General features: G+C 32.9%; 6 protein-coding genes and 1 pseudogene across 7 annotated transcripts, besides 2 other annotated features; 1 reads left to right on the forward strand and 6 right to left on the reverse strand.

The window, feature by feature from the left end:
- Positions 1 to 11527: part of a mobile genetic element that runs on past the window's edge.
- TVAGG3_0380700 (uncharacterized protein) lies at positions 137 to 2449 on the reverse strand (the record flags this gene model as incomplete). Its single annotated transcript, XM_051232084.1, has 1 exon — positions 137 to 2449. The coding sequence occupies one exon, from the start codon at positions 2447 to 2449 to the stop codon at positions 137 to 139; it is 2313 nt and encodes a 770-aa protein (XP_051101814.1).
- TVAGG3_0380710 (uncharacterized protein) lies at positions 3103 to 3765 on the reverse strand (the record flags this gene model as incomplete). The annotated part of the gene is made up of 1 exon (XM_051232085.1): positions 3103 to 3765. One exon carries the CDS (start codon positions 3763 to 3765, stop codon positions 3103 to 3105), a length of 663 nt encoding a protein of 220 aa, XP_051101815.1.
- On the reverse strand, positions 4407 to 6304 carry TVAGG3_0380720 (annotated as a pseudogene). The gene has a single exon. A coding segment is annotated over exon 1 (1898 nt).
- Positions 9203 to 10018, reverse strand: TVAGG3_0380730 (uncharacterized protein; the record flags this gene model as incomplete). Its single annotated transcript, XM_001583212.1, has 1 exon — positions 9203 to 10018. One exon carries the CDS (start codon positions 10016 to 10018, stop codon positions 9203 to 9205), a length of 816 nt encoding a protein of 271 aa, XP_001583262.1.
- Positions 11528 to 13326: 1799 nt separating the features above from the next.
- Positions 13327 to 16422, forward strand: TVAGG3_0380740 (NCK-associateD protein 1 family; the record flags this gene model as incomplete). Its single annotated transcript, XM_001583211.1, has 1 exon — positions 13439 to 16396. The coding sequence occupies one exon, from the start codon at positions 13439 to 13441 to the stop codon at positions 16394 to 16396; it is 2958 nt and encodes a 985-aa protein (XP_001583261.1).
- A 435-nt stretch (positions 16423 to 16857) lies between these two features.
- On the reverse strand, positions 16858 to 18806 carry TVAGG3_0380750 (ankyrin repeat protein family; the record flags this gene model as incomplete). Its single annotated transcript, XM_001583210.2, has 1 exon — positions 16909 to 18801. One exon carries the CDS (start codon positions 18799 to 18801, stop codon positions 16909 to 16911), a length of 1893 nt encoding a protein of 630 aa, XP_001583260.1.
- Positions 18807 to 19240: 434 nt separating this feature from the next.
- Positions 19241 to 24216, reverse strand: TVAGG3_0380760 (uncharacterized protein; the record flags this gene model as incomplete). Its single annotated transcript, XM_001583209.2, has 1 exon — positions 19324 to 24216. The coding sequence occupies one exon, from the start codon at positions 24214 to 24216 to the stop codon at positions 19324 to 19326; it is 4893 nt and encodes a 1630-aa protein (XP_001583259.1).
- A 110-nt stretch (positions 24217 to 24326) lies between these two features.
- Positions 24327 to 24364: a mobile genetic element.
- Between the last annotated feature and the right edge of the window lie 625 nt (positions 24365 to 24989).

Raw genomic sequence — 24989 nt, forward strand, 5'->3', positions numbered from 1 at the left:
AATTATTTTTGAAGAACTGAAGGTGTCACCATGTCACCATGTGTCACCAGGTCATTTAACTTCTCTGAAAAAATGTGACAACATGACATTTTGACAACATCACAGGATTAATGCAAAAATAAATTCCAATCATACTTTATAAAGCATCATTTACAGGTATTTCATCGTCAGTAAATGAATCCTCATTATCGTTTGGTTCAACCTGTTTATATAATCCTTTCATTTCTTCTTTCAAAACATAACACCATGTTTGTTTACCGTCTATTCTTACCTGTTTCCTATCACATTTATCCTTAATGCTCATTTGGAAATTCTTGTCTTTCATGTCTGATGGTTTGCAGAATAGAGCATTTTTACACGTCATACCTGCACACAATTCATCATAATGTGTATTTATCCATACATCTAAAGGATTTGTTGATAACTCGATTAAATCTTGTTTGGCTTCAGTCATCGGAATGATTCGTACATTAAATGATGAAAGGTCATATTGCATAAAATATGTTAAAAGGTTATCATAAAATTCCTTTGTGCATGAATTCATTAAATTCTTGAAGTAATCAAATTGACCCTTAAATTTACCATTGACCCTTAAAACCACATATCTTCTGTCTCCAACTTCAATTTTGACAGGGTAAACGTTGTTAGTTACGAAAATGAAGTTTGCAACATTCTGTGCTGTTCTTCTGGGTTGATTCTTTTCATTAATTCTAATCTCATTATCCGTTATAATTGATTTCAAAGCGTTGAAGTTTGCGAGTCTGTCTTCACCTACATTCTTGAGTTCATTAAGTACAAGAAACATTTTATTTTCAACTACTGAGTTGAAATTACCCGTTAGCTCACTTATTTCAGTAATGTTTTTACATGAATAACCAGCGAGAAGTTCAGAAATAATGTCTGTAAATCTGTTTTTACCTGTTCCCTGAAGTCCTTTCAAAATAATTGCTGTTTCATTCTTGATTCCAGGATGTTGAATCATTGATGCAATCCAGCCGAGAAGGTATTTATACACTTCATCGTTATTATCACAAATGGCTTCTTTAATGAAATCCATAAACATCTCAATTTTTGAGTAATCAGGCTTTTCAAGAATGTTGTATTTATAACCCTGAAACGTTGAGAAAACATCGGGGGAATCAGATTTAAAGCAAACACCCTTAACGGTTAATGAAGACAATTGATTTAGTAGTACATCCCATGCTGTTATGGTTTTACCTTCTTCTTTAAATAATTTAATCATTTTGAGTGACTCTTTCATGTTTGATTGAAGAACGAATGATATTTGATTCATTTTGTCGTGTATGTTGTAATCTTTCTGAATGAAGTATTTATTTCCACAATCTACAAAACGGATTACACGTGATAAATCCTCAATTACTTCAGAACTGTTTTTATACTGATGATTTTCAGCCTTGCGTCTAATATCTGTTATCAAAAACGAGTCATCAAGTTTGATATCAAATGTTATTTTTGGCTTACGTAATAAAGGTAAAACATATTCATCATAATATTCCTTTTGATAAAGTTTTAGAATCTTCACCAAAACAAATGGAGAAGTCATTAAATGTGCATATCTACTACGTGCTTTTTCAAAATTACTTTTTGCATTTTCTGTTAAACTGCAGAAGTTATAAACGTTATCGTATGCTTCATTAATCAAATGATTAGGTAACGAATTAATAGCTTGAAACAGTGTGAATAATGTTATTTCTTTTTCTAAATTCATGTTTCCACCATCATTATGTACTTCAAAATCACTAATGCCATCAACTATGCTCTGAGCTAGTTTATCGTCAATGTTTACATCTTTGTTTTCATTCATGATAGTCTTTATTTCTTCATTCTTCTGTTCAACTCTTACCTTAATATTCAAATCATTTAATATATCGTTTACGGTTCTAGTTAATGTTGAATCATAACTTCCACGAATGAATGAGTATGTTTTGATTGGTTCTGTTGCATTCTTGCGAACTCTTGAATCAGCCATAACCACTAATGAACGCTTTGAATCATCCATAGAAGTCATTATGTCAATATCGTAATCATTGCAGGAATAACATTTAATCATTCTGTTCGAAACTGCATAGAAGAAATTAGTGTTGCAATAAATGTGAAGACCTCCTGAAGCGGTTTTAACAATAACATCTTTATCCGAAAGTTTTGATAAAATGTCTTTTCTAACTGTTTCTTTAAGTTCATCATCGTATGATTTATTGATATCAACATCTATAATCGTTAAATTTGAAATTTTATTTACTAATAAAGCCATACCAGTTTTCCTTCCTCTTCCTCCATCATGTTTGAGGTAGTTATGTAAATCAATCTTGTTTTCACCAATTCTTTCGTTGAGGGTTTTAGTTTCTGCCACAACTAATTCCTCAGCTAATGAATCAATAACTTTTTCATCAGAAACGATATAGTTGCTGTTGTTGTTTGTTGCTGTCATTTATATAGGAATAAAAAAATAAAAATAATTTTAAAACTAACTTTATTTTTGGACTGCATCAAATTTCCGTAAATGTTGTCAAAATGTCATGTTGTCATCATTTTTAAGAGAAGTTAATTAACCTGGTGACACATGGTGACATGGTGACACCTTCAGTTCTTCAAAAATAATTAATTATTGAATAACCCATGATGTTGTCTAAATGTCATGAGTTAAATAACCGAGTGACATGGTGACACCTTCAGTTCTCCAAAAATAATTAATTATTGAATAACCCATGATGTTGTCTAAATGTCATGAGTTAAATAACCGAGTGACATGGTGACACCTTCAGTTCTTCAAAAATAATTCATAACTGCCATCCTCCTGTGTTGTTGTCAAAATGTCATGTTGTCTCATTTTTTCAGAGAAGTTAAATGACCTGGTGACACATGGTGACATGGTGACACCTTCAGTTCTTCAAAAATAATTCATAACTGCCATCCTCCTGTGTTGTCAAAATGTCATGTTGTCTCATTTTTTCAGAGAAGTTAAATGACATGGTGACATGGTGACACCTTCAGTTCTCCAAAAATAATTAATTATTGAATAACCTAAAAACATTAACGTAAACATATATTTTTGGTCGTTTATGATAAAAATAAATGGTTCATTTACTCACAATATTTTTGTACAAAACGACCCCAAACTTTTAACTTCTTTTCTGCAGCTTCAAATGCTATCTTAGCGAGTTCATATTCTCTAAATTCTCTCTTTAAATCTTCTTGTTCCCATTGGTCTAGTTCGTATGAAGAATCTCTATAACCATAACATATCTCACGTTCATGTTCTAATTGTTTTTCGCGCATTTTTCCAACTTCTTCTTCGAACAAAGGTTTAGCATTCTCCACTGTATCTTCGAGTTCTTCTTCATCTAACTTCTCATGAACTTTCTTATCTATGGAGTCCATAATTTTTCCAACTGCTATACAATATTTTGGAGAAGCCCACATTGCTATATAGTTTAGAAGTCTTGGGTCTACATACGTTCCTCTAACCTGTTTGATTTCATCCGGAATTCCTGCATGAATTTTGTATAAAAAGCAACCGCCGGAATTCTTCCGGTTGCTATATTCTTCACAAAATGCCTTATAATACTCTTCCCAGGACTTATTTTCCAACAACTTTCTAAAGTCTTTCCTAAACTGCTGACACATCTTTGTTGCATTAATGTAACCATCCTTGTCTCTACGTAAGACTTCAATACCATTATAAGTGCCTTTTGTGAATGTTTCGCCATTTGATTTGTTCGTGAATGTTTTTGCTTCGACTGACATTTCTGTTCTTACATACAAAATAAAAAAATAAATAAAAATAATTTTAAAACTAACTTTATTTTTGGACTGCATCATATTTCCAGTGATGTTGTCAAAATGTCATGTTGTCATCATTTTTAAAAGAAGTTAATTGTCATGGTAGCACATGGTAACATGGTAGCACTGAAATCAAATTTTGTTATCAGTTATTTTATCATCATTTTATTAACTTCGTCTTTAGTTAATAATTTGAATGGATTCGCTAATGTTCCACCTTGAGTCACAACACTTGCCCCGGCTAATTGTGAAGAACCTGGGATAAGTACTCCATGAAATGATTTCATTGGTAACATTAATTTAGAAATAGTTGGCTTAATTAATTTTGTCATTTATGATAAAAATAAAATTACATAATTTAAATTTTTTTCTTTCTCATTTTCTCATCCTGTTTTGGTTTCAGCAACTTTTCAAGTTGTTGTCTTGTCAGTAACTTGAATTTTAACTTTGGATCAAATATTGGGTTTCCATCTTTATCTCTTCCAATAACACCATATGTAGAATCTTCATTTATACTAAAATAAAAATTTAAATTATACCGTTTGCTCTTTTGGAGCTCAGGACTTTCAGTCCGTTCTAAAGTTTGTTTCACAAACATTGAGCGTTCATTGAACTCTATACCATGCGTAAACTGTCATGTAAGGTGGCATGTAATCTTTACTTTGTCCCGTTGTTTGTGTATATCCTGAAACGCGATGTGTATGGTTTCCTTCTCCCTGAGTGTCACTCCAGTAACAATTTATGGCAAACTTAACGTTGTCTTTAACATCATATCCTTTACCTTTTGTCATTCCTGACCAATCCCAATATCTATGCTTATGCCAACCCGCTTGAGATGTACTTAAATCTATGTAGTGACTGTGTGCAGGTAAATTTTCACCCGTAATTGTTTTACTTCCCCCTGTTTCCTTTGAAGAGTTTGCACAATACAAAACCTGTCGACTATTTGTTCCCATGCACCAACACCAAACATTGCTTGAGGACCTCTCACATCCATAGATGTATAAATAGAACCTACTGGGTTCATTAAATCAAACATATGAGATATTATAGGATTGTCTCTTTTGAACTTAAAATATAGTGTAACTATTTCGGGTTTCTTCTGGTTTGTGTCAGAATATTTTTTATAATATAATCTTATGTTTTCAGGGTATGTAAAATCTTGACTATAATATTTATTTTTGTCATCTTCATAATAGTATACTATTCTCGTTTTTTCTATTGCATTATATCTTTTATATCTATAATAATCTAAATATAATGTTTGCTTTTTTGGGTCTACACATGCGTCAACACCATAGTCATAATAATACGGTGCTGGAGCTGGGTCAGGCAATGTCATATCTGCCATTTCATAAACTCTTAAATATTTCTTTTGTTCGTCTCCATATAAGTTTAAGTAGCAGTTGTTGTCTAATGGAACTTTAACTTGTGTGCCATTATTCTTTATATAGCCTACATACATTTCATTGTTATTTTTCGGAATGAGTTTATACCGTATACCATTTCTTAAGGACTGTACAAACTCCCATCTAAAATATTTGTTTTCTTCATTGACAGAAAAGTCGCCAACAATAGTTTCAATATTTTTTGTTCCAACTAAACTTTGGTACATTTCGTTAACATATTCCTTATCTGCTTTCTTTGCTAACTCATCGTTAACATATTCCTTATCTGCTTTCTTTGCTAACTCATCGTTAACATATTCCTTATCCGCTTTCTTTGCTAACTCATCGTTAACATATTCCTTATCCGCTTTCTTTGCTAACTCATCGTTAACATATTCCTTATCCGCTTTCTTTGCTAACTCATCGTTAACATATTCCTTATCTGCTTTCTTTGCTAACTCATCGTTAACATATTCCTTATCCGCTTTCTTCCCTAACTCATCGTTAACAAATGATATATCTGCTTTAAGGTCTAAACATTCTGAAACCCATCCTGTATCAGCTTTAGTTTTAAGAATCTTCGATGTCCGTTCATGATACCATTCAACCCTTTCTATAATTTCATTATCTTTTTCATTAACATATTCCTTATCTGCTTTCTTTGCTAACTCATCGTTAACATATTCCTTATCTGCTTTCTTTGCTAACTCATCGTTAACATATTCCTTATCTGCTTTCTTTGCTAACTCATCGTTAACATATTCCTTATCTGCTTTCTTCATTATGTCATTTAGGAAACCTTTTATGAATTCCTCATTTAAATTAAATCTTCCAATCTTCAAAACTTTAGGAAATGCATTTAATGCGTAATATCTTTGTTCTTCTGGTGGAATTGATGTTATATCATCCGTTATTCCTTTAATTTTTGAATTCATAAATAAAATTTCTTTTATATTTGATATCACTGCACCACCTTTGCAAACGAATTCGAAATGGTCATTTTTCAATACTATCTCCAAATCTCCATATTTCAACATTTGCGTTTGTTCTGCCGTCTTTGAATTATATGCATATATGGCGTATGTAATGGTCTGTGGTTGCTGTTGTTTAATCATTTATTACGATTTAAAAATAAATATTTAATCTGTTATCTCATCAGCTATTTTTTCTATTTGAAATTGCCATAATATTTCATTCATAAATTCTAAATCACAATCAAATAGGTCAGTTATTCTAAATTTAATATTTGATAAATCTTTTGAATGAAGAATAAATGAATTCCCGGATAATTGAAACGGATATGATAAAGAAAATATGTTTAAGTTGATGGATAAAATGTTTTGTATTGATGGGTAAGAGTTAGGGTCTAATGTTTGATGTGAAAATCTCATTGGGGTATTAACTTTATCACATTTGATTAAAATGAAATTGGACCCAGTGTCAGAATACAAAACATCCCCAACATCTTTTTCAAAATTTAATATCCCCAACAATGAACGAAGACGAGGAGTACAAAATTTAATTTTCAGCGGAAATTTAATAAGATTATTTATTTCATCAAGTTCAAAAAGTTTATCAGGTTTTGATTTAAAATTTTCTTCATACCATACGATAAATGATTCATTTAAATAACTTAAAATCATGTTAATATCCATTTCGTTATCACATTATTTTATATACATATCATACGTTTTTAGGTCTACGACCCGCCGCTATGCGGCTCATGGTCATCTTTAATAAATGATATATAATCTGAAGGGTCTAAAAGAATGGGATTAAATTTACCACTCACAGAAACGAGAGTAACATTATAAATTCCGCTAACTGTTAAATTTAATTCACAGTTATTATTCGAAATAATATTGATAATTGACATTTTTTTATTACGATTAAAAATATGGTAAAGCGTTATTTTCCAGTGATAAATAAAACTAGAATAAGATTACCTCAAGAATTCATAAATTCAACGAATAAGAAATTCATTCATGTTATAAATTTCAGTGTTTTCAGAAAATATGAGTCGATGTCATATTCATCATCAGGTTATATTTCACTTCATTCAAATTTAGTTCAATCAAACCCATATAATGACCATTTCATAAGATTTTCAGATGGTATTAAAAATGTAATTGATAGATTAAAATATGAACAGATTGACAATATCGAATTTTTGGAATTTTGGTTTAAATATCCCGATTGGAAAAAAGATTGAAGTTAAAGATAAAGCTGATACTATAACAAAAACAATTACAATGACCGATCCGGATAGTGGGGAACAAAAAGAAATAAAACAAACGATAGAAACTGGTGAAAGGTCAATTATTATCGATTATGATTCAAAGGATTATTATTCGATAATGTTAATGCTTGAATATTAAATAGCCTTAACAAAGAATTTTTCAAGTGATATTTTATATTCATCAACTATTTTATTATAAATATCATTATATGTTAAATGAAGTTCAGTTGTTGTTCCGTTCTTTGATATCTTAATTGTGCTAATATCCTTTATAGGATTTATTTTTGCAACTGTTCCGCAGCATGAAACCTCATCATCTATGAAAAATTGAATCTTCACGTCTGAATCTTGAACATCACAAAGAATGGCGATAATGTGAATTAATGATTCATAAGGTAAAATAATTAAACCGGATTGGTCAATTAAATTTATTATTGAATCATAATTATCAGTTATGATATCACGGTAAATTTTCATTAATTCAGAATTAATTCTATTTTATATGCGCATTGCGACTGTAATCGTAGATTCCTGGGTTCTCGATGTTTGATGAAAGAGGTGGGGGTATGTTGATAAGTGGAATTTCAACAGGTTCTTTACCAGTTCAGATAAAATGATTGGGTCTCCATTCTCACGGTTTTCTTCATTCTCCTCATTCTTCGGTAAGTCACGAGTTAATAAATTTGGTTGAGTTTGCTGACCTTGTTAATTCAGGACTTAACTTTAACATTTTGTATTTTATCATCATTTACGTTATAACAACCGTAATCTCTGCTTTTGCGTTAGTGTTCTTTTGACTAGTGAAACGTCTTCTCATTTATATTCGAATAAAAAATAATTTAAACTTTTATTTTGCTGGAACTTTTGAATCTATTATTTCCTGTATTTGTTCATGAAGTTGATTTTTAGCATTTTCATCGAAATTAATAGACCGAATATATTCATTAATTGCATTCTTATAATCATCTGATTTCTCAAATTTTCTTTTATCTGATTCCTTAACTAAATCATAAGTTTTTTGATATAATGGTTTCTTAATTAAATCTTTGAATGCTTGAGATAAAGCACCTGATGCAATTCTTGCTACTATAATTGGTTGGAATTGCTGTTTAAAGTTCATTTAACATTTGCGAAAACTGGATCGAATAAAGCAACTTTAAAGAATTTCTTAGCTGGAATTTCAGGTCTTAAATTTGCATATTGACCATCAAACTGGTTAGAATATCGTGGTAATCCATCCGGTCCCTTCAATAGCATTTAATTCTTCATTGAAGTAAGAATATGGATTATGACGGTATGAATTAATTGGACCATTTTCACCTTCTCCAATGTATTGTTTAACAGCTTTTCCATTTTCATCAAATTGCATAGGATAATGTTCATTATATGCTTTACGTTTAGGATAATCCGTCATTGTTAATTTATACCCATTTATGACTTTAATATTTCCTTGACCATCAGTAACGAAAACTTCATTTATTCCATCAGGTTTTCCATTTGGCCCGTAATGTCTGCTTCGTGTGCTTCCCAATTTGGTCCGTGACGTTTGGCATATGCTTGAGCTTCTGGTAATGTTAAAACGTTTCTCATTTGTTTAACATCCTTTTGAAGACCGGCAACAATGTGGACTAATTCTTTCATTCCGTCTGGAACTTTCATAGTTCTATTATATACACCCTTTTTGTTTGTCCCTTGTTTTAATGGAACCTGTAGAAGATTTGCTATTTCTGTCATGTTTAATTATAAATAAAAAATAAAAATTAATTATAAAAAGTTATTCGAATTTAATGGAACCTTTATTTAAATCAACTATTATTTTTCCATGTTCTCCTAATTGTTGATATTGTGTGTAAAGTTCATTAATGCTCATTGGTAAATTCACTTGATAAAGCATAACGTTCAACTGTTGACGACTAAAACCACTGAAAATGAAAAGGGCGGACAGGTTTGATTTAATGTTTGTGCTTAATGCTTTAAAGTATTGAACAGTCATGAAGAATGAACACTGAATGTGTCGACATTGAGTTAATAACTGATTAAAATATGATTTCTCATTTGTTATTAGTTTTGATTTCACCGCATCATCTAGAAAAATGAGTGAATGCAAAAATTCTCTATCAAAATTTGAAATAGAAAGTGTTTCAAATAATTCATCCCGTTGTTTATCAATAATTTTATCCTCTAATCCTTGCTTCTTGATTGTATTATATAATTCTTTATACATTACAAAGTTTTTTAAATAATCTTCTGCTTCTTCTTGTGATAAATAAATAATTGGAATTTTGATTAAATGCTTTAAAGATTCAAATGTATCATCTGAAGGTGAACCTGAACGGTTGATATAAATTAACACATGTGAATGGGGGGAAGTGTTAGCAATAATGATAATTTGTTTTAATATCGTTAATGTTTTACCTTTATTTTGTTTACCAATTGCTGCAGTGATTGAATTTAAGTAACATTCAGAATATGGAATTTTCATTAATTTTTCCTTAGATAGAGCATTTCTATTATCACTCAACGCTTCATTAATCATATCATCTACGTATGTATTATATACTCCTGCTAATTCTTCAGAATTTAAATCCATTTAATCAAAAATAAATTTATAATTTTATACATTTCTATTCATCAATATTTCATCATATGAACTTCTATACTGTGGTGGTGTACCTGTTGGATGATATTTCAAACCTTCATCCGGTGTCCATGTCCAATATGTAGTCCTAGTAAACCAAACCTGAGGAGGATTTGTCACTTTTGAACAGTAAGTGTCATTTTCACCCTGAATGATTGGATAAGCTTTCACTTGTACTGTAACTTGTGAGTTGAAAGTTTCTAATCCATCAAAGAATATACCCGCTCCATCACGTTGAACTGGAATAGTGCATAAGAATGAAGTTTGGTCTTTCCATGTTCTAGCTAATGGCGTGCCATTATCATCATTCAGTGGTCTAGTTAATGAGTCCTCGTATTCTTCCGTGCATTCATTCACTCCATCTAAATCAGAAGCTTGAAGCATACGTGTAAAGAATATGTCACCCACTGTGGTCATCGCTTGATCGGGGAAGTTTCTGGAATCTATAGTGACCTGAAGACCTCGAAGCATTGGATTTTCTAAAACCGTTCTTTGCATTGCATTCTTCGGAAATGTTAACACAACATCTGTAACATTATGAAGAGCGTATGAGAAATCTGAGCTAATACCTTCAGGAGTGATGCAACCTCCATTTAGTGAACGAACGTCAATATGTTGAGCTGGAATCATGAATGGATCTTCCTTACTAAATAAACGTGGTATTGCTTTAACTGATTCTTCAATTAAACCGTATCCTGGTGTAATGCATTTATCCTCTAAAACTTCCATCTTTGTGCATGAAATAATAACGTCTTCAACTGTTGCGTCAGCAGATGTAGCGGCTAAGCTTGTAATTAATTTGGCAGGAAGTCCGATTTGTTGGAATTTGCGATCATATTTATAAACATGATTCATAATCTTTTCATAATTTTCATCAGTTATCTTTTCATAAACGAAATTTTGTAAATCAGCAACTCTTAACGGGTCAACCTGACAAAATACTAAAGTATCCCTGAAAACATAATATTTAAGAATGATTTCACCAAATGATTTAGGATAATCATCGAACGCCTGAAATGCTAACAAATCATTTACCGGAATAATCATATCAAAAGTGACATCAACTTCTTCATTTGCTTTCTTGAAAACTTCTGAAGGGTCAATATATTTACCACATACTGAGTTATCATATTTTTGAACATTATTATATAACGAATGAACAAACTTTTTAACTTTCCTTTCTGATTTTGGTTTATATGTTGCAAATGCGAAAGATTCACGGGCGCAATCCATCTGAAGATAACCGGCATCACCTCTTTCGGTTTCTACTTCTAATTGTTTAAAGCTTTGATTTGATGATTTGTAACCAACGAATAAACGCATGCATTTAAAAGCGGCATCACATGTGAAAGCTTTATTTGAAACTAGAGTTGCTTTAACTTTGCGTTTAATATATGTGTCACCTAATTGGTTCACATCATGAGCCGGATTTGTAATTCTTAAATGAGTTTGTTTATCATCAAAATATGGAGTATCAGAGTCATAGCATGAACTTTCAAGTTCTCTATAATATCTTCTACCGTCATTCTTTGCGAATATTTCATTTATCTTTTCGAATGAATGAAACACATTTCCATTAATCGGTTTAGTGTTTGGCACTAAATAGTTAGTCGTCATTTATTAATAAATAAAAAATCAAAATTAAAAGATGAAAATGAATTTTTAATTTTAATGAAATAATCAACTATGGCTGCAGGATTCTTTAAGAAACTGTGGGATAAAGTAAAAAGAGGAGCGCATAAAGTTTGGGAAGGGATTAAGAAAGGAGCAAATTGGATATTTAAGAATAAAGAAGCAATTAGTGACGTTGCTGAACAAATAGCACCTAATGTTCCGGTAAGGGAAGTATTAAATAAAGGAGATAAGGTTTATCGTCGACTACAACCGATACTAAGATAAAAATAATATTTATTTATTTTTCCACTATCTACCCCCTATTTTATTAAGTATTCCTTCAGCAATTCCACCAACTGCGTTACCTGCTTGTGCTCCCATCGCCGGATTACCTGCTTTAGCACCTAATACTCCTCCTATGATAGTTCCTGCCGTTTTCGCTACTGGTGCCAAAAAGTTAGCAACGGGTTTAATAATCTTTTGATGAACCCAACTTGCAGCTTTCTTAATTCCTTCCCATAATTTTTTAAAGAATCCTGCCGCCATCTCTGATTTAATATTAATTAAAAAATATATTTCATCACTTATATTCTAATTTTTTATTTAATGATAAATGAAACCGATTTTAAAAATAAATGAAACAGAGGAGGAAGAAATAAATGAAAGTGAAAATGTTCAACAAAAAATAAACGTTGTTAAACCAATTACTGAAATAAAAATTTTTTCATCTGTTGATGAATTTAATGACTATTATGCTAATAATAAAAAATTATTTGAAGAATTGACAACATGTAAATTGAATAAAATGTTTAAAGTTGAGGACAGAGTCCAAGACCCTGAGGGTCATGGATTCAAAATTTCAAAAATAAAAGGTGTTGTTAGTTTAAAATCTATTCCTCAATCAAGAATCACCTCATTAATGAAAATTGATGATTTAACAAAAAGAATAGAAATTATTGAAGAGCGAATAAATCAAATTATTGATTTCATAAATTCAAATAATCATTAGCTTATTTAAAGTTCATTGTTGATTCTGAGACATGAATTTTTAAAGTTTATTTTTTTATTTTTTTTATTTTTTTTTTATTTCATTATGTATGGGTTTAGTGAAAATTTCTTACGATTCTGAAAATTTTTAAATTGAAGTTTAACCCATTCAGGATTTAAACAATGTTTAATTAATCGCGGAATATCTGACATCATCTATATATAGTTTCTTTTATAAAAGATAAAAAAATAAATTATTTTAAAATTAATGTTAATTTTTTAATGATTTATAAATAAATGCATCGTCTATATATAGATGTTACAAAAAAAGGTACACAATCCTTCCACATATACTACGTACACAACACTTCCACATATACTACTATGATTTATATTTTAATGCATCGTCTATATATAGATGTAACAAAAAAAGTCACTAAACCCGCACTCATATACTACTATGGAGCATCGTTGAAGAAATCTAAAAATTATTTTAAATTCAGAATATAAATATGATATAGTTTTAGTATCTATCATCAAAATCGGGTCTTGCCATATAAATTTTGGTCTTTAGCGATAGCTTTTGTTTGGCCGGGCCGCAAACCCTAAAAGTGACAAAACAATTATTTTTAATTTTTTGATAGTGATTGATTGGTTTATGCTAATAAGAAAATCATTATCCAATTAATATTATAATTCCGAAGTTTTCTCTCAATCTGATTCTAGGTTTTTTGGGGCGAGAAAAAAAAAATTATATCAGAAATTTCAGAAATGAGTCACGAGGAGCTGAAAGAGTTTAAAATAGATCAAGCATATGCCCTCGATGCTCATGCTGATCATCTACTCGCTTCACTGTATTCAGTAAAGAAAGCTTTGACTGAATATGAAGCAGATTTTTTCAATTCTAAAGTTAATTCACAAATTATTGACACAATTAAGCGCGGAAAATCAGTTAATGATCCTAAATTCCAAATAGGTAACGATAAGATTATGCGAATTGGTCAAACATTAAGGCAATCGTATTTGACAATTTGTCACTTCCAGAAATTTCAAAATAACTGCCTCCACACGTTACTTGATGCTCAAGATGCCTCAAGATCGTTTGCCCTTCAGTGGAACTCAGAGTTTATCATTCCATTAATTAAAATTTTCGTTAAATACATCAAATTACACATTATGATTTCGCAAATAAAGAACATTAAAAATGTTCCGATTCTCTACTATTTCTGCAAGAACTCAGTCGAAAGGGATGACTGGAACTCTCAAATTCTCGAATTATACAAATACTTAGAAGGAAGAACTTCATATACAATACTAGAAGCCGAGCTTCAGCCTCTAGTGAAAAGATATGAGGAAGTTTGCCATTCAATTAAAAGCCATATCCATACAATTTTAACTTCTGATGCTTCTACAAATTGGTCGTTCTATTCACTGTTAGAAAACCCATCTACAGCTCCTTCCCGAAACCATTTCATGCATCTCGAGTATTTTGTTGGTCTAAATATGGAACTTTTTTCAGATTTCTTAGTTTGCTTCTTCCTCGTCAATGTTCCAGCCGTCAGTGAGTTTGCAGACGTTTTCTCAGATTTATGCGCCATCAGACCTCATCTACCTTTGATTGCAGACATTTCTGTTCCTGTTTCCTCAATTTTCGACGCTTTACACAAATCCCGCACAAAGAAGGAAGACTTAAGTTCATCGTTCTTCGATAAAGCAGCAGCACAAGCATACGCAGACAAAGATAAAGCTTTATATCGTATAAAGAAGCTCGAATCGTTAATACGCGAATACTGTTTAGCTGGTACAGCAGATATTAACGCTTTATGTATGAAGATGCCGATATTTTTATCATTGCTTGGTCAAGGATACTTTTTCGTAACTACAGACTTAATGAAGTCCCGTACTGATCAGAACATACCATTACAAGACTACATAGTCAGTTTACTATCACAAATCATACTTTCTTTCTTCTTAGTTCTCAAAAACCAGAAGCAAATCAAAAGATTTTTCATTTACAACTTAAGAGAATACGATTACCCATACTTACTCAGCAACGTTACTCTCCTCCGCTTAGAGAAGCAGCTCTATGATAAAGTAACATTCCTGGCCCATTCCTTGGAGACTTTGGATATGGACGCATTTGATAAGGGCGACGGTTTTGACACTTTACCGTTAACCTTTGTTGTAGCCAGTATCCAATCTTCTTTTAATAAATATAGTACAAATCACGGTGTTGTCCATTTACCACCTTTATTCCAATTATTGGCCGATGTTTCGCTTCATGCGAAATTAACCAATTCTCCTTTGATGACGCTGTTCGAATTTGCGCCAATCTACAAGTTTTGGTGCTTCAAGAATATTCTTAAGAACCATTTGATCTTCAGATCAACATCACAAAGTTCAATTGTTATATCCCTTTGCGGATTAGCACATTTCTACTCCTACGATACAGCAATTGCCGCAGAACACCAAGTATTCTTCCGAAAGATTCCGAAATACTACGGAACAATGGAGAAAGCTGTTTCCACTATGGTAACTAACTGGATACAGCAGCAATGGCTCTTGCAGACCTCCCAGAAGAGTCCAAAGACATCACGCCAGGGCGAGAAAAGGATGACTGATAGCTTACAGATCTTATTAGACATTGGAACTATAAATGTCTTAGACCAGAAGATCAATTTGCTTCAGAGAATCATCCCTGTCGTCAAGGATGGCATTCCTGCCATTCTAGAGAAGCAGAAATTCATTCCTCCTGCTACTCTTTTAGAACATCTAAATGGCATGCGCGATTTCTTGATTTCTCCATTGATCGGTGTCGGAATCAACCCATACACAGTCTTCAACGACAACATCAACGAAATTACTTCAGTTCTCCTCTCATATGACATGGGAATTGTCGAAATCGAAGGAAAAATGGGCCGTGCGATGAATTTATTCTACGATACATACAAGAAATATCTCATGGAAGATATTACATCGGCCTATTACTCTCCAGTTCTTCGAGCATTCGTTGATGGCACGAGCAAACCGAAAATTTCAGCTCCAACGATCTTATCCATCCCCGCATTACGTGCTCTCGTCCAGATCCTCAACAAGGACGGCATGATCGCGATGTCTTCGATGTTTGCTCAGTGCGCAATTGAAGTTTTGACAAAAACCGCGACACTTTTTGACGAAATCAAGTCAAATGCCGACGAATCATTTGATGCCTGTTCAAGTTTGATTCACGCTTCATCCATTCTCATGGCGAGAAGGATGCTGCACGAAGTGAACAACTCATTGACAGACAATCAACTGAATGACAACGAGTTCCAACAGAGATTGAACACGTCTTTGATCATGCCTGCATTCGATTCGAGCTCTATATTGGAAACATTTACGCAGATCTGCAGCTGCAGTTTCTGGAACAATTTAGTTTTCGATGCGAATACAGGCGGATTTACCAATGACGCTCACTTGATTCCTGTTGTTTTGGACGCTGTTTACGGGTCATTGATTGCGAAACAGCCGAACTACGACTTGTACAACAAGTACAAATCACTGCTCAAAGCAATGATCAATGGAATTAAGATGATAAAGAAAGACGACAAAAAGTTGTTGATGTACATTTTGATCGATTTCTGTGTCAAGGATTCTATTTACGCGGATTACTCAATGACAACTGACGCTTTGCCTTACCAGTTGATCAGATCTGTCTATTCAGGAATTCTTCAGATACAGAATCAATAAATTTATTATATTTGTTAATAAAAAACTAAATTATTTTTCTTTATTTTATAGAATTTTTTTTATTTTTCTAAATAATTTTAATATGAATTTGTTTTTGCGCATTTTTTTTGCACGCCACGTAAAACCCATCATAAAGCTTCTCAAAAGTATAATTCTTCTGTATATTAGCTTTTGCATTTTGATTAACTTATAACAAACACGCTTGTTCCGATTACATATCAGCTTTACTGCAGGCTCTAACACACAATATAATATTTCAATTGCCAGAAATTTGGATTAAAGTAAGTTGGGCGTAAGGGCACCATTAAGCATAATTTAACAAATTGTAAATGAATGGGTTACTTTCATTAACCTGTAAATTCACAAAAACAGGCATTATTTAAATTTTTTTTTGTACGTATATAATGCTCAACAACAAACATATTAACAAACATAAATTGTTGATTCAATAACTTGAAATATTTACTATCCATAAAAGAATGAAAAATTATATAAGCGTTATGAGTGATGAACTACTTTGCTCCAACAGATCTTAGATAATCTCTGACATTGCCTCTTGCATGTGCGAGAACCGAGATTCCATCATTATCCTTTGCATTCTTATTAGCTCCGACAGAGATGAAATATTGAACGAGTTCAATACAATCAATTGATGATGCCCAAATGAGTGGAGTATTTCCCCAAATATCCTTTGCTTCCTTATTTGCTTCAACAGAGATAAGATATTGAACAACAGGAAGTTTAGCATTTCTTGAAGCAGATATGAGCGGAGTGCATCCATCATTATTCTTTGCTTCTTTATTAGCTCCGATTGAGACAAGGTATTTGACAACTTCAAGATGACCACCAGTTGATGCACAAATGAGTGGTGTGTATCCATTGTCACTCTTAGCTTCTTTATCAGCATGAATAGAGTCAAGATACTTAACAACTTCAATATGCCCGTTAGATGATGCAAGGATGAGTGGAGTGAATCCATAGTTATCCTTTGTTTCTTTATTAGCTCCAGAAGAAATGAGATATTGAGCAATTTCAAGATGGCCGTTTCTTGATGCATGTGAAAGAGGAGTGTTTCCGTTTTTGTCTCTTGCTTCTATGTTAGCACCATTAGAAACAAGGCATTTGACATTGTCAAATTTGTTATTAATTGAAGCATACATGAGTGGAGTATAACCATAATTATCCCTTGCTTCTTTATCAGCTCCAGCAGAGATAAGATATTCGACAATTTCAAGATGACCTTTCGAAGCGGCATAAGTAAGTGGAGTGTATCCGTTTTTGTCCTTTGCTTCTTTATCAGCTCCAACGGATTCGAGATATTTAACAACTTCAAGATGACCATTTCTTGATGCCCAAATGAGTGGTGTATATCCGTTTTTATCCTTAGCTTCTTTATCAGCACCGACAGAAATAAGATATTTAACAAGTTTAAGATTTCCTTTTTCGCTTGCAACTTGAAGAACATTCTTTCCATTTGAATCAGAGTCCTTATATTTCTTTTCAACGAGTCCTTCCTTTTGTAAGTAAGACATGATATAAAGATTTCCTTTTTCAAGTATTTCGCAAAAGAATTTATAGACATTTTCTAATTCTGGCAGCTGCGAATCCCAAACTAATTCTTCTGAATTTGTATAACGATGATAAATCCGATCGTCATTTGTTCTTGATCTTATTAAAGAATCATGAAGGGATTTGATGACATCGAGGTAGTTGTTTGCATTACTTGTGTTAAGAATAGTATTGATGATTTCCTCGCTGCAAAACTCTAAATGAACGTGTTCAATCAATGGGAAGAAAATTTTGTTTTCTTCTGAGAGAGAAATGATTAATCTGGCTAAAAAGTCTTCATCACTTATTACTAACTTTGAATTGTTAAGAATTTGTTGAAGAGTATCAAATCCGAAATTTTTCAGATTTGATATGAGTTGTTTTTCCTCAAATTCGAAGAAATGTGATGAAATATATTCTATACACTCTTTTGTTTTTTCTTTTATTGAAAACTCAACGTAAAACTCAAGTAATTGAAAACAATTAGTTAAATCAATTGTTAACTTATCAATGATGTACGTTTTGTATAAATCCTTAAGTTCATTGATCTGAAGCTTTACTCCGATATGGAAGAGATCCTTTAAAATAGCATCATCAGCGTTAAATTCTGCTTTTTTCAATTGAAGGATATCCTCTAAGATGTTATATGTATTCGGTGATTCAAAATAACTATAAATTTCGACTATGTCAATATTTTTATTTAAAAGATAACGGGAGTGGATATCTGGCGAAAATGCAATTAAAAAGTATTTATTGAGCGTGAATTTGACATTATTGATGTTTAAAGTAATTTTTTCATTGGGCCGACAGTCATTGATTCTTTGAAGAATTGGACTGTCAAGCTGAATTGATATCATTGTTTTGCTATTATTAGTTTTCCATAAAACCGCTTTATTTTGAGAACGAGTAGAATTTATCTGTACAATTTTTACGTGAAAAGGCTTGAATTATTGTAGGCATCTATTACTGTTACACCAGTACTAATTTTAAATAAAACCGTAAAAGTGAAATTGTAAGTTAATATTTTTAATTAACATTCGAAAATGAAAATATTTTGTCACAATTAAACGATAATTATCAAATCAAAATTTTTCATTGGCAATTCAAAACATTTGAAGTCATTGGCATCCCTGTATAATATAAATACTATTATGTCAATATTTTTTTGAATGGTGTAAAAATTACACTCTGTCATTTTTTAATGAGAAATCTTGTCTTATGCAAATTTATCCAAGCATTAGGAATCATTCCTAATTATAATCTTGTAGTAGAAAGTAAAAATAATAGAGTTTGAATGATATAAGTGATAATTCTTTTAGAATATAGTTATAAAATAAAAGTGAAATAGAAATAATATACTTCTTATGAATTTTTGAAGCTTATTGTGCGATAGTGAAAGCTCTGCATTCTTGGAATGGCTCAACACAAATCACACACTTGGAGTGAATTGACGAGACCTTTCTTCTCATTATTGCTGATTGTGGAAGAGAAGCTGGAATCGAAACTGCAATTGAACCCAAAGCCTTGACGATTGGTTCTGTTGCAGCACCAATCCAGAACTCAATAGACTCGATGTCTTCAAGAACTGTTCCTCTGATTTCGATCAATAGATAATCTGCAGCATTCAACAAACCTTGTGTTGCCCAAATCAATGATCTGATTTCTCTGGCCTTTGGTTTGATCTGCATCTGAAGGACTTTGTTCTTTACTGTCAACAATGTTTGGGCTGAGCATTCATATGAAGAGCAGACAGCTTGAACAAGAACACGTCTTGGAGCAGAGCATTTAGCTTTGTCAGTTTCGACTTTCAAATTGTCTCTGGCGATGTAAAGTAACTTAGCAAGTCTTGAGAGAATAGAAAGAGAAACTTCCATAGCTGTTTGCTGTGATTCCATGCATGCCTGGGAGTCAAGTTGTTCCATCAATACGAGATGTCTGTTTGTGGTTGAAATGGAGATTCTGACCTTCTGCAAACAGTGTCTTGCTTGTGTAGAATACAATCTCTGAGAACCAATTTCTGCATGCAATTTGATGGTGGAAATCAACTCAATGTAGTAATTCTGCAAGTTGAAAACGTGTTGAAGGAAGAAATCATCTCTGTTTTCAATTGTCAATGCAGACTGGCAGAAGTTAACTACATTTGATGACAAAAGTAATGTCAAGTTGCAGAGTTTCTCTGGGTTGTAGTCTCCGTCCTGAAGCATGTTGCTGTACTCAAGGAAGTTGTCTGAAACAACGTCCAAGTTACGCTTGACCTGAGCTGTTTGAGTGACAACACTAGAGAATGGATCCAACTTAACTTCTCTAACAGCAACAATAGCTTGTTCCATTCTTTCGATGTATTCTGATTCTAATCTGAAGAATCTGACATCAGCTTCAGCATAGAAGTTCTGAATGATTTCCATTATTCTTGCCAAGAACTTGGATTCTGATTGGATGACAGGCATAAGGTCAAACTGCATATCTTCATGAGCAGCCTTGTGTGATCTGATGACATCTTTGAGTGCCATTGCAGCTGGGACTGAAGGGAACTTCGGGAAGAATGCAATGTTTACTGTTAACTGTCTCATGTCAGATGATAAAGCCGATTCATTGAATTGAACATCTGGAGTTAAATGGCTTAAATTAAGTTCAGTAACTCTTGCAAGAACTTTGCATGTTTGTGCAAAGATCATCAATCGCTTCTGAGCGAACTCTGAGTAAACAGCTTTATCGTTATATGAAGATTGAATTGCGTTCAACTTCTTGATGTGTTGTGTGACAACTTTTCTGACTTCAGTAACATCATCCAATTCTAAAGCGTCCTCAATCAAAGGAGCCAAATAAATCAATGACTGGCAGTATGTGATGACTAAGCTGAACAAAACATCAGTTGACTTTGTTGATAAGTTGTAGTTTCTTGACAAAGCGTCTGTCTGTGCTGCTGATAAACGTAAAATCTGTCTTTGCAATTTGTCAGAAATTGACTTATCTGATGCTTCATCTTGTGGCATTGCATCTGAGATGTGTGATTTGATTTCAGCAGGATTATCAATGAAACCATTAACATATGGCTTGAGATCAATGATAATTGTTGTCTTTTGCTGCTGCATCTGATCACCAGAGATTGGCTTGATCGAAATTGGCTGCAATCCTTGGAATATTGGTTGCTGTGTTTGCTTGTTGCTTTCGAGACCTTGTCTTCTGAGTTTGTTTGGAGTGTCAGTCAAATAATCAATTGTGATCTGCAAGTTTGTTGTTGTTCTTGTGTAATTAGCTGTGACAGGAACAAGGAAATTGAAATCGCTTCTCTCGAAGACTCTGATATTCTTTCCGATGTTGATTAAATGGACATCGGCTGCATCATATCTTGATGGGTTTCTTAACATGACATCGGAAACTTCTTCGATAGAAATAAGCGATAATCTGAATTTCTCGATCTGTGAAGCCCATTTCAAGCAGAAATCAGATGATGTTGGAGTTGCAGATGTATCTTGAGAAGCAGATCTGAATTGCTTCTCCAACATATCTAAATCTTCGACATTCTGCTTTAAGAGTGGTAAAAGATCTGGTTCCTTTTCACTGTCTTGTACACGCATGTTCAACAAGTTATAGCGAGCAGCTGTTGTGAATTCGTGGAATTCAATGATTGCTTCAACTTGTTCTTTATTTTTGATGTTTGGAACAGCAGCTTCAACCTTGTTTGTAATATCTCCAAGCTGTTGACAGAATCTGTCTGCATCGCATGATTTAAGATGAACATTCTTGACATTGAGTTCTGTGATGATCTGGGTGATCAATGTGTCAGAGAGACCAACAATGCTTGCAACTGACATTACTTTGAGCTTCTTTACAACTTGAAGTTTGCTTCTTGCAGCTTCCAAGTAACCGATCATTTGTGGTCTTGTTGTTAAGTCAGTCAATTCTGCTGTCTTGATATACAAGATGACTAAGTCAGCTGTGTTGATGAGTGTCTTATGAGTGATGACAAGAATCGAACGATTTGTTTCTCTATCGATTGACTGAGCGATTGGACCGAATGAAGACCAGTGAGATCTTGCTTCACCGATGTATTTCAAGTTCTGCAAGCAAACAACATTATCATGTGCTGAGTTAATGATCTCGATGTTCTGAAGCATCTCTGTGTAGTACCTCTTCCAATCAGCAACTTCCTGTGCGTTGATGTTGGATAATTTGTGGTTCTTGAGATCCTCTTCAGCGTAGTTAAGGGAAATGATGATTATTCTTAAGAGATCAGTAACATGATTGATGGCATCTCTTGGAGATTCCCAGCTCTTCTCTTGCAATTGTTCGACAACTTCATCGTTTGCATGTGAAAGTGATGTCAATAAGTCAATTGCAACTTTAATTGATTCAGAATCAGGCTTCTTCTCTTGAGTGATTTTAACAAGTTGTGGAGCAGCGTTGAATGTTGATTGCCACTTGCAGAAGAAGAATGCCTTTTCTTCGATAGAGTTGTTCTCTATTTCTTGGTATTCTTCGCGACATTTTTGGAGCTGAACAATAGAATCTTCGAGTTGTTCCTCTGCGTAATCTGGATCGTATGCTTCAATTTCTGGAGCAACAAGGACATCTTCGATCTTCTTGATTCTCATTGACTTGAAGTCATGAGAAGAAGAGAAGATATTCGACATTGAACCAGAAAGGAAACCAAGCTTAGAACGCTTAGCGGAGTGGCTTTTGAGCTTGTCAAGAGAGACAGCAGGAGCACGTGGTTGTCTGATCTGCTTTGAGATAGTTTGTGAATGCCAAGAACTGAAATTGGGGATCTTAATTGGTTGTGGATAGAGATCTGGATTGATATGATCTCTATCATAAAGTGGCTGTTCAGGTGCTGACTGCGATAACAGTGGGGAACTGTCTGTATCATCGACCATCTGCGATTGTTCATTTTCGAGTGGACCTGTGCGCTCAAAGTTGAATGTAACATGAGGGAATGTTGAATTATGCAAATCTAACCCTTGTTCCTCTGATGGATCCAATAAAATAGATTTACGCTTTTGTTTAAGCATGAAAAGAGAAACAGATTGGGATCCAAGCTCATCGGGTTTCAATCTGAGTTGTCCATCTTTCTTCTTCATGAGAGAATCTGTTGAGGTTGCCCAATTTCCGATTGGCTTGTGCTCATCTTCTCCAGGACCCGATCTTAATTCTGATAGAGAGATCGGGGCTCCAGAATCTTCTGCTTTTGGCTTTGTTTCGGCCAAAGAGATCTGGGCATCACGTGATTTGACAGGATTATCATCTTGTGGCTGAGCACCTTCACTACGGCGTGGCTTTTTATGGCTCTTTGCATCTGGGTTAACTTCTTCAATGTAGTCTTTGGCAATTTGTTCTCCATCTTGGAAAAGTTGAACATTTTCGGCCAAGACGCCAAGATAGAAAGCCAAATTAGTATTAAATTCCATTGCATGATCGATAATTGAAACTTTATAGACCAAATTGTTAATAAGTCTCATTGCGGTGATAAATGTTCTGCGGCATGTTCTATAAATATCCATTGTCATTGTCTTCTCATTCTGAATGACAGGCTTGATTGCGGCTTTGATCGCCTTTCTCTGGGATTCAAGTTCTGTCATAATTGGTTGAACTCTTGAATCCTTGACATCAGCGATATTAACCTGCCTCATCATAATTTTGATGTCTTTGCAAGTCTGATGAATGGTTCTTGCAACAGTCATGAAAGGCTGTGGCCTGAATTTTTCTGGATTCTTTTCTTTCATAAAACCATGCTCATCCTTAAGGAACTGTATGATATTATCATGTGATGTGGAAAATTCAGCAATAGAATTCAAGTCGACTTTGTTATTCTTCATTTCTAAGATTAAGATTGTCGAATAATAGATAATTCCAGCATATTTCCAGCAGAAGTTATAGACTGCATCTTCTTGATTCTCTGGGAATGGAAGACTTTCTTCAGCCTCTTTAATAATTGGCCAAATTTTATTATATTCTTCAACGACGATGTCTTTGTTAGATCTGATATCCATTCCAATTGGGCGGATGTTGAAAATAAACGGATGGAAAGATGCAAAGCCTATAAAATCTCGAATAGTAAGTTTGATAATAATAAGTGTCGCAACGATTCTTTTACGCGTAATTGTTGTCTTGGATACTGTTGTTGTTCTAGAAAAATGCGTTGATTCTTGAGATGTTGTAGTTGTTTTCAAAAATCTTTTTCCATTGATAATAACAACTTCCCCTGATTGAGCCGACTGTGCATCTGAGCTTCCTGAAGAGGATGTTGTAACAGTTACTTTCTCTTGTGACATAAATTAAAAGATATTCAGATTTTTTGAAATTGAATACAACTTTACAAAAAATAAAGAAAATAAAATAAATTAATGCTCAATTTTTTTCTGACAAAAATTTATTAAACACTTGTTGTAAACAGAAATTCATCAAAAGTAACACCTCAGAAAAGCTAAAATATTGAATTTTTGGAACTTTTGATAGAGCACGTTTTTAAATATTAATTAAAGTAAATGTATATTTTGTAAAGATTCTTTTTAATAAAAAAATAAAATTTTGAAGAAGAACACAAAATCTTCTGAAAAATAATATCACATAAACTCATATCATTTTCTAATATATAACTATTTTATATAAAAATCAAATTCAATGATCTTAAAAGCGAATGATAAACCTCAAAATTTACGAATATAATGAGTGGGAATATAATGCTTATCTATCATAAAACCATATGAAATATCAATTTTTGCTTTACGCCTAATTTTTGACGACAATTAGCAAAAAATGTTAAATGTTAACACTCAGTCCATTTGAATATGAAAAATAAAATTGACTTTGATTAAATGTTTTTATTTATCATGCAATTCTTCTTGCGACCAAAGATTTGAATAAAAGTTCAAAAAATAAGATAGCTTAAAAAATAATATACGGTAGTGTTTACTAATAGATGAATAGTATATAAATTCTATTAAAATGGATTTGATCCAAAAAAATATAAAACCAAAAATAATTGTTATAATTTAAATGAAGAAGTAATTTAAAACGATTTTATTTATGATCAAATTTTATATAT

This window comes from Trichomonas vaginalis, chromosome V, assembly GCF_026262505.1.
Source record: "Trichomonas vaginalis G3 chromosome V, whole genome shotgun sequence".
NCBI lineage: Eukaryota > Parabasalia > Trichomonadida > Trichomonadidae > Trichomonas > Trichomonas vaginalis.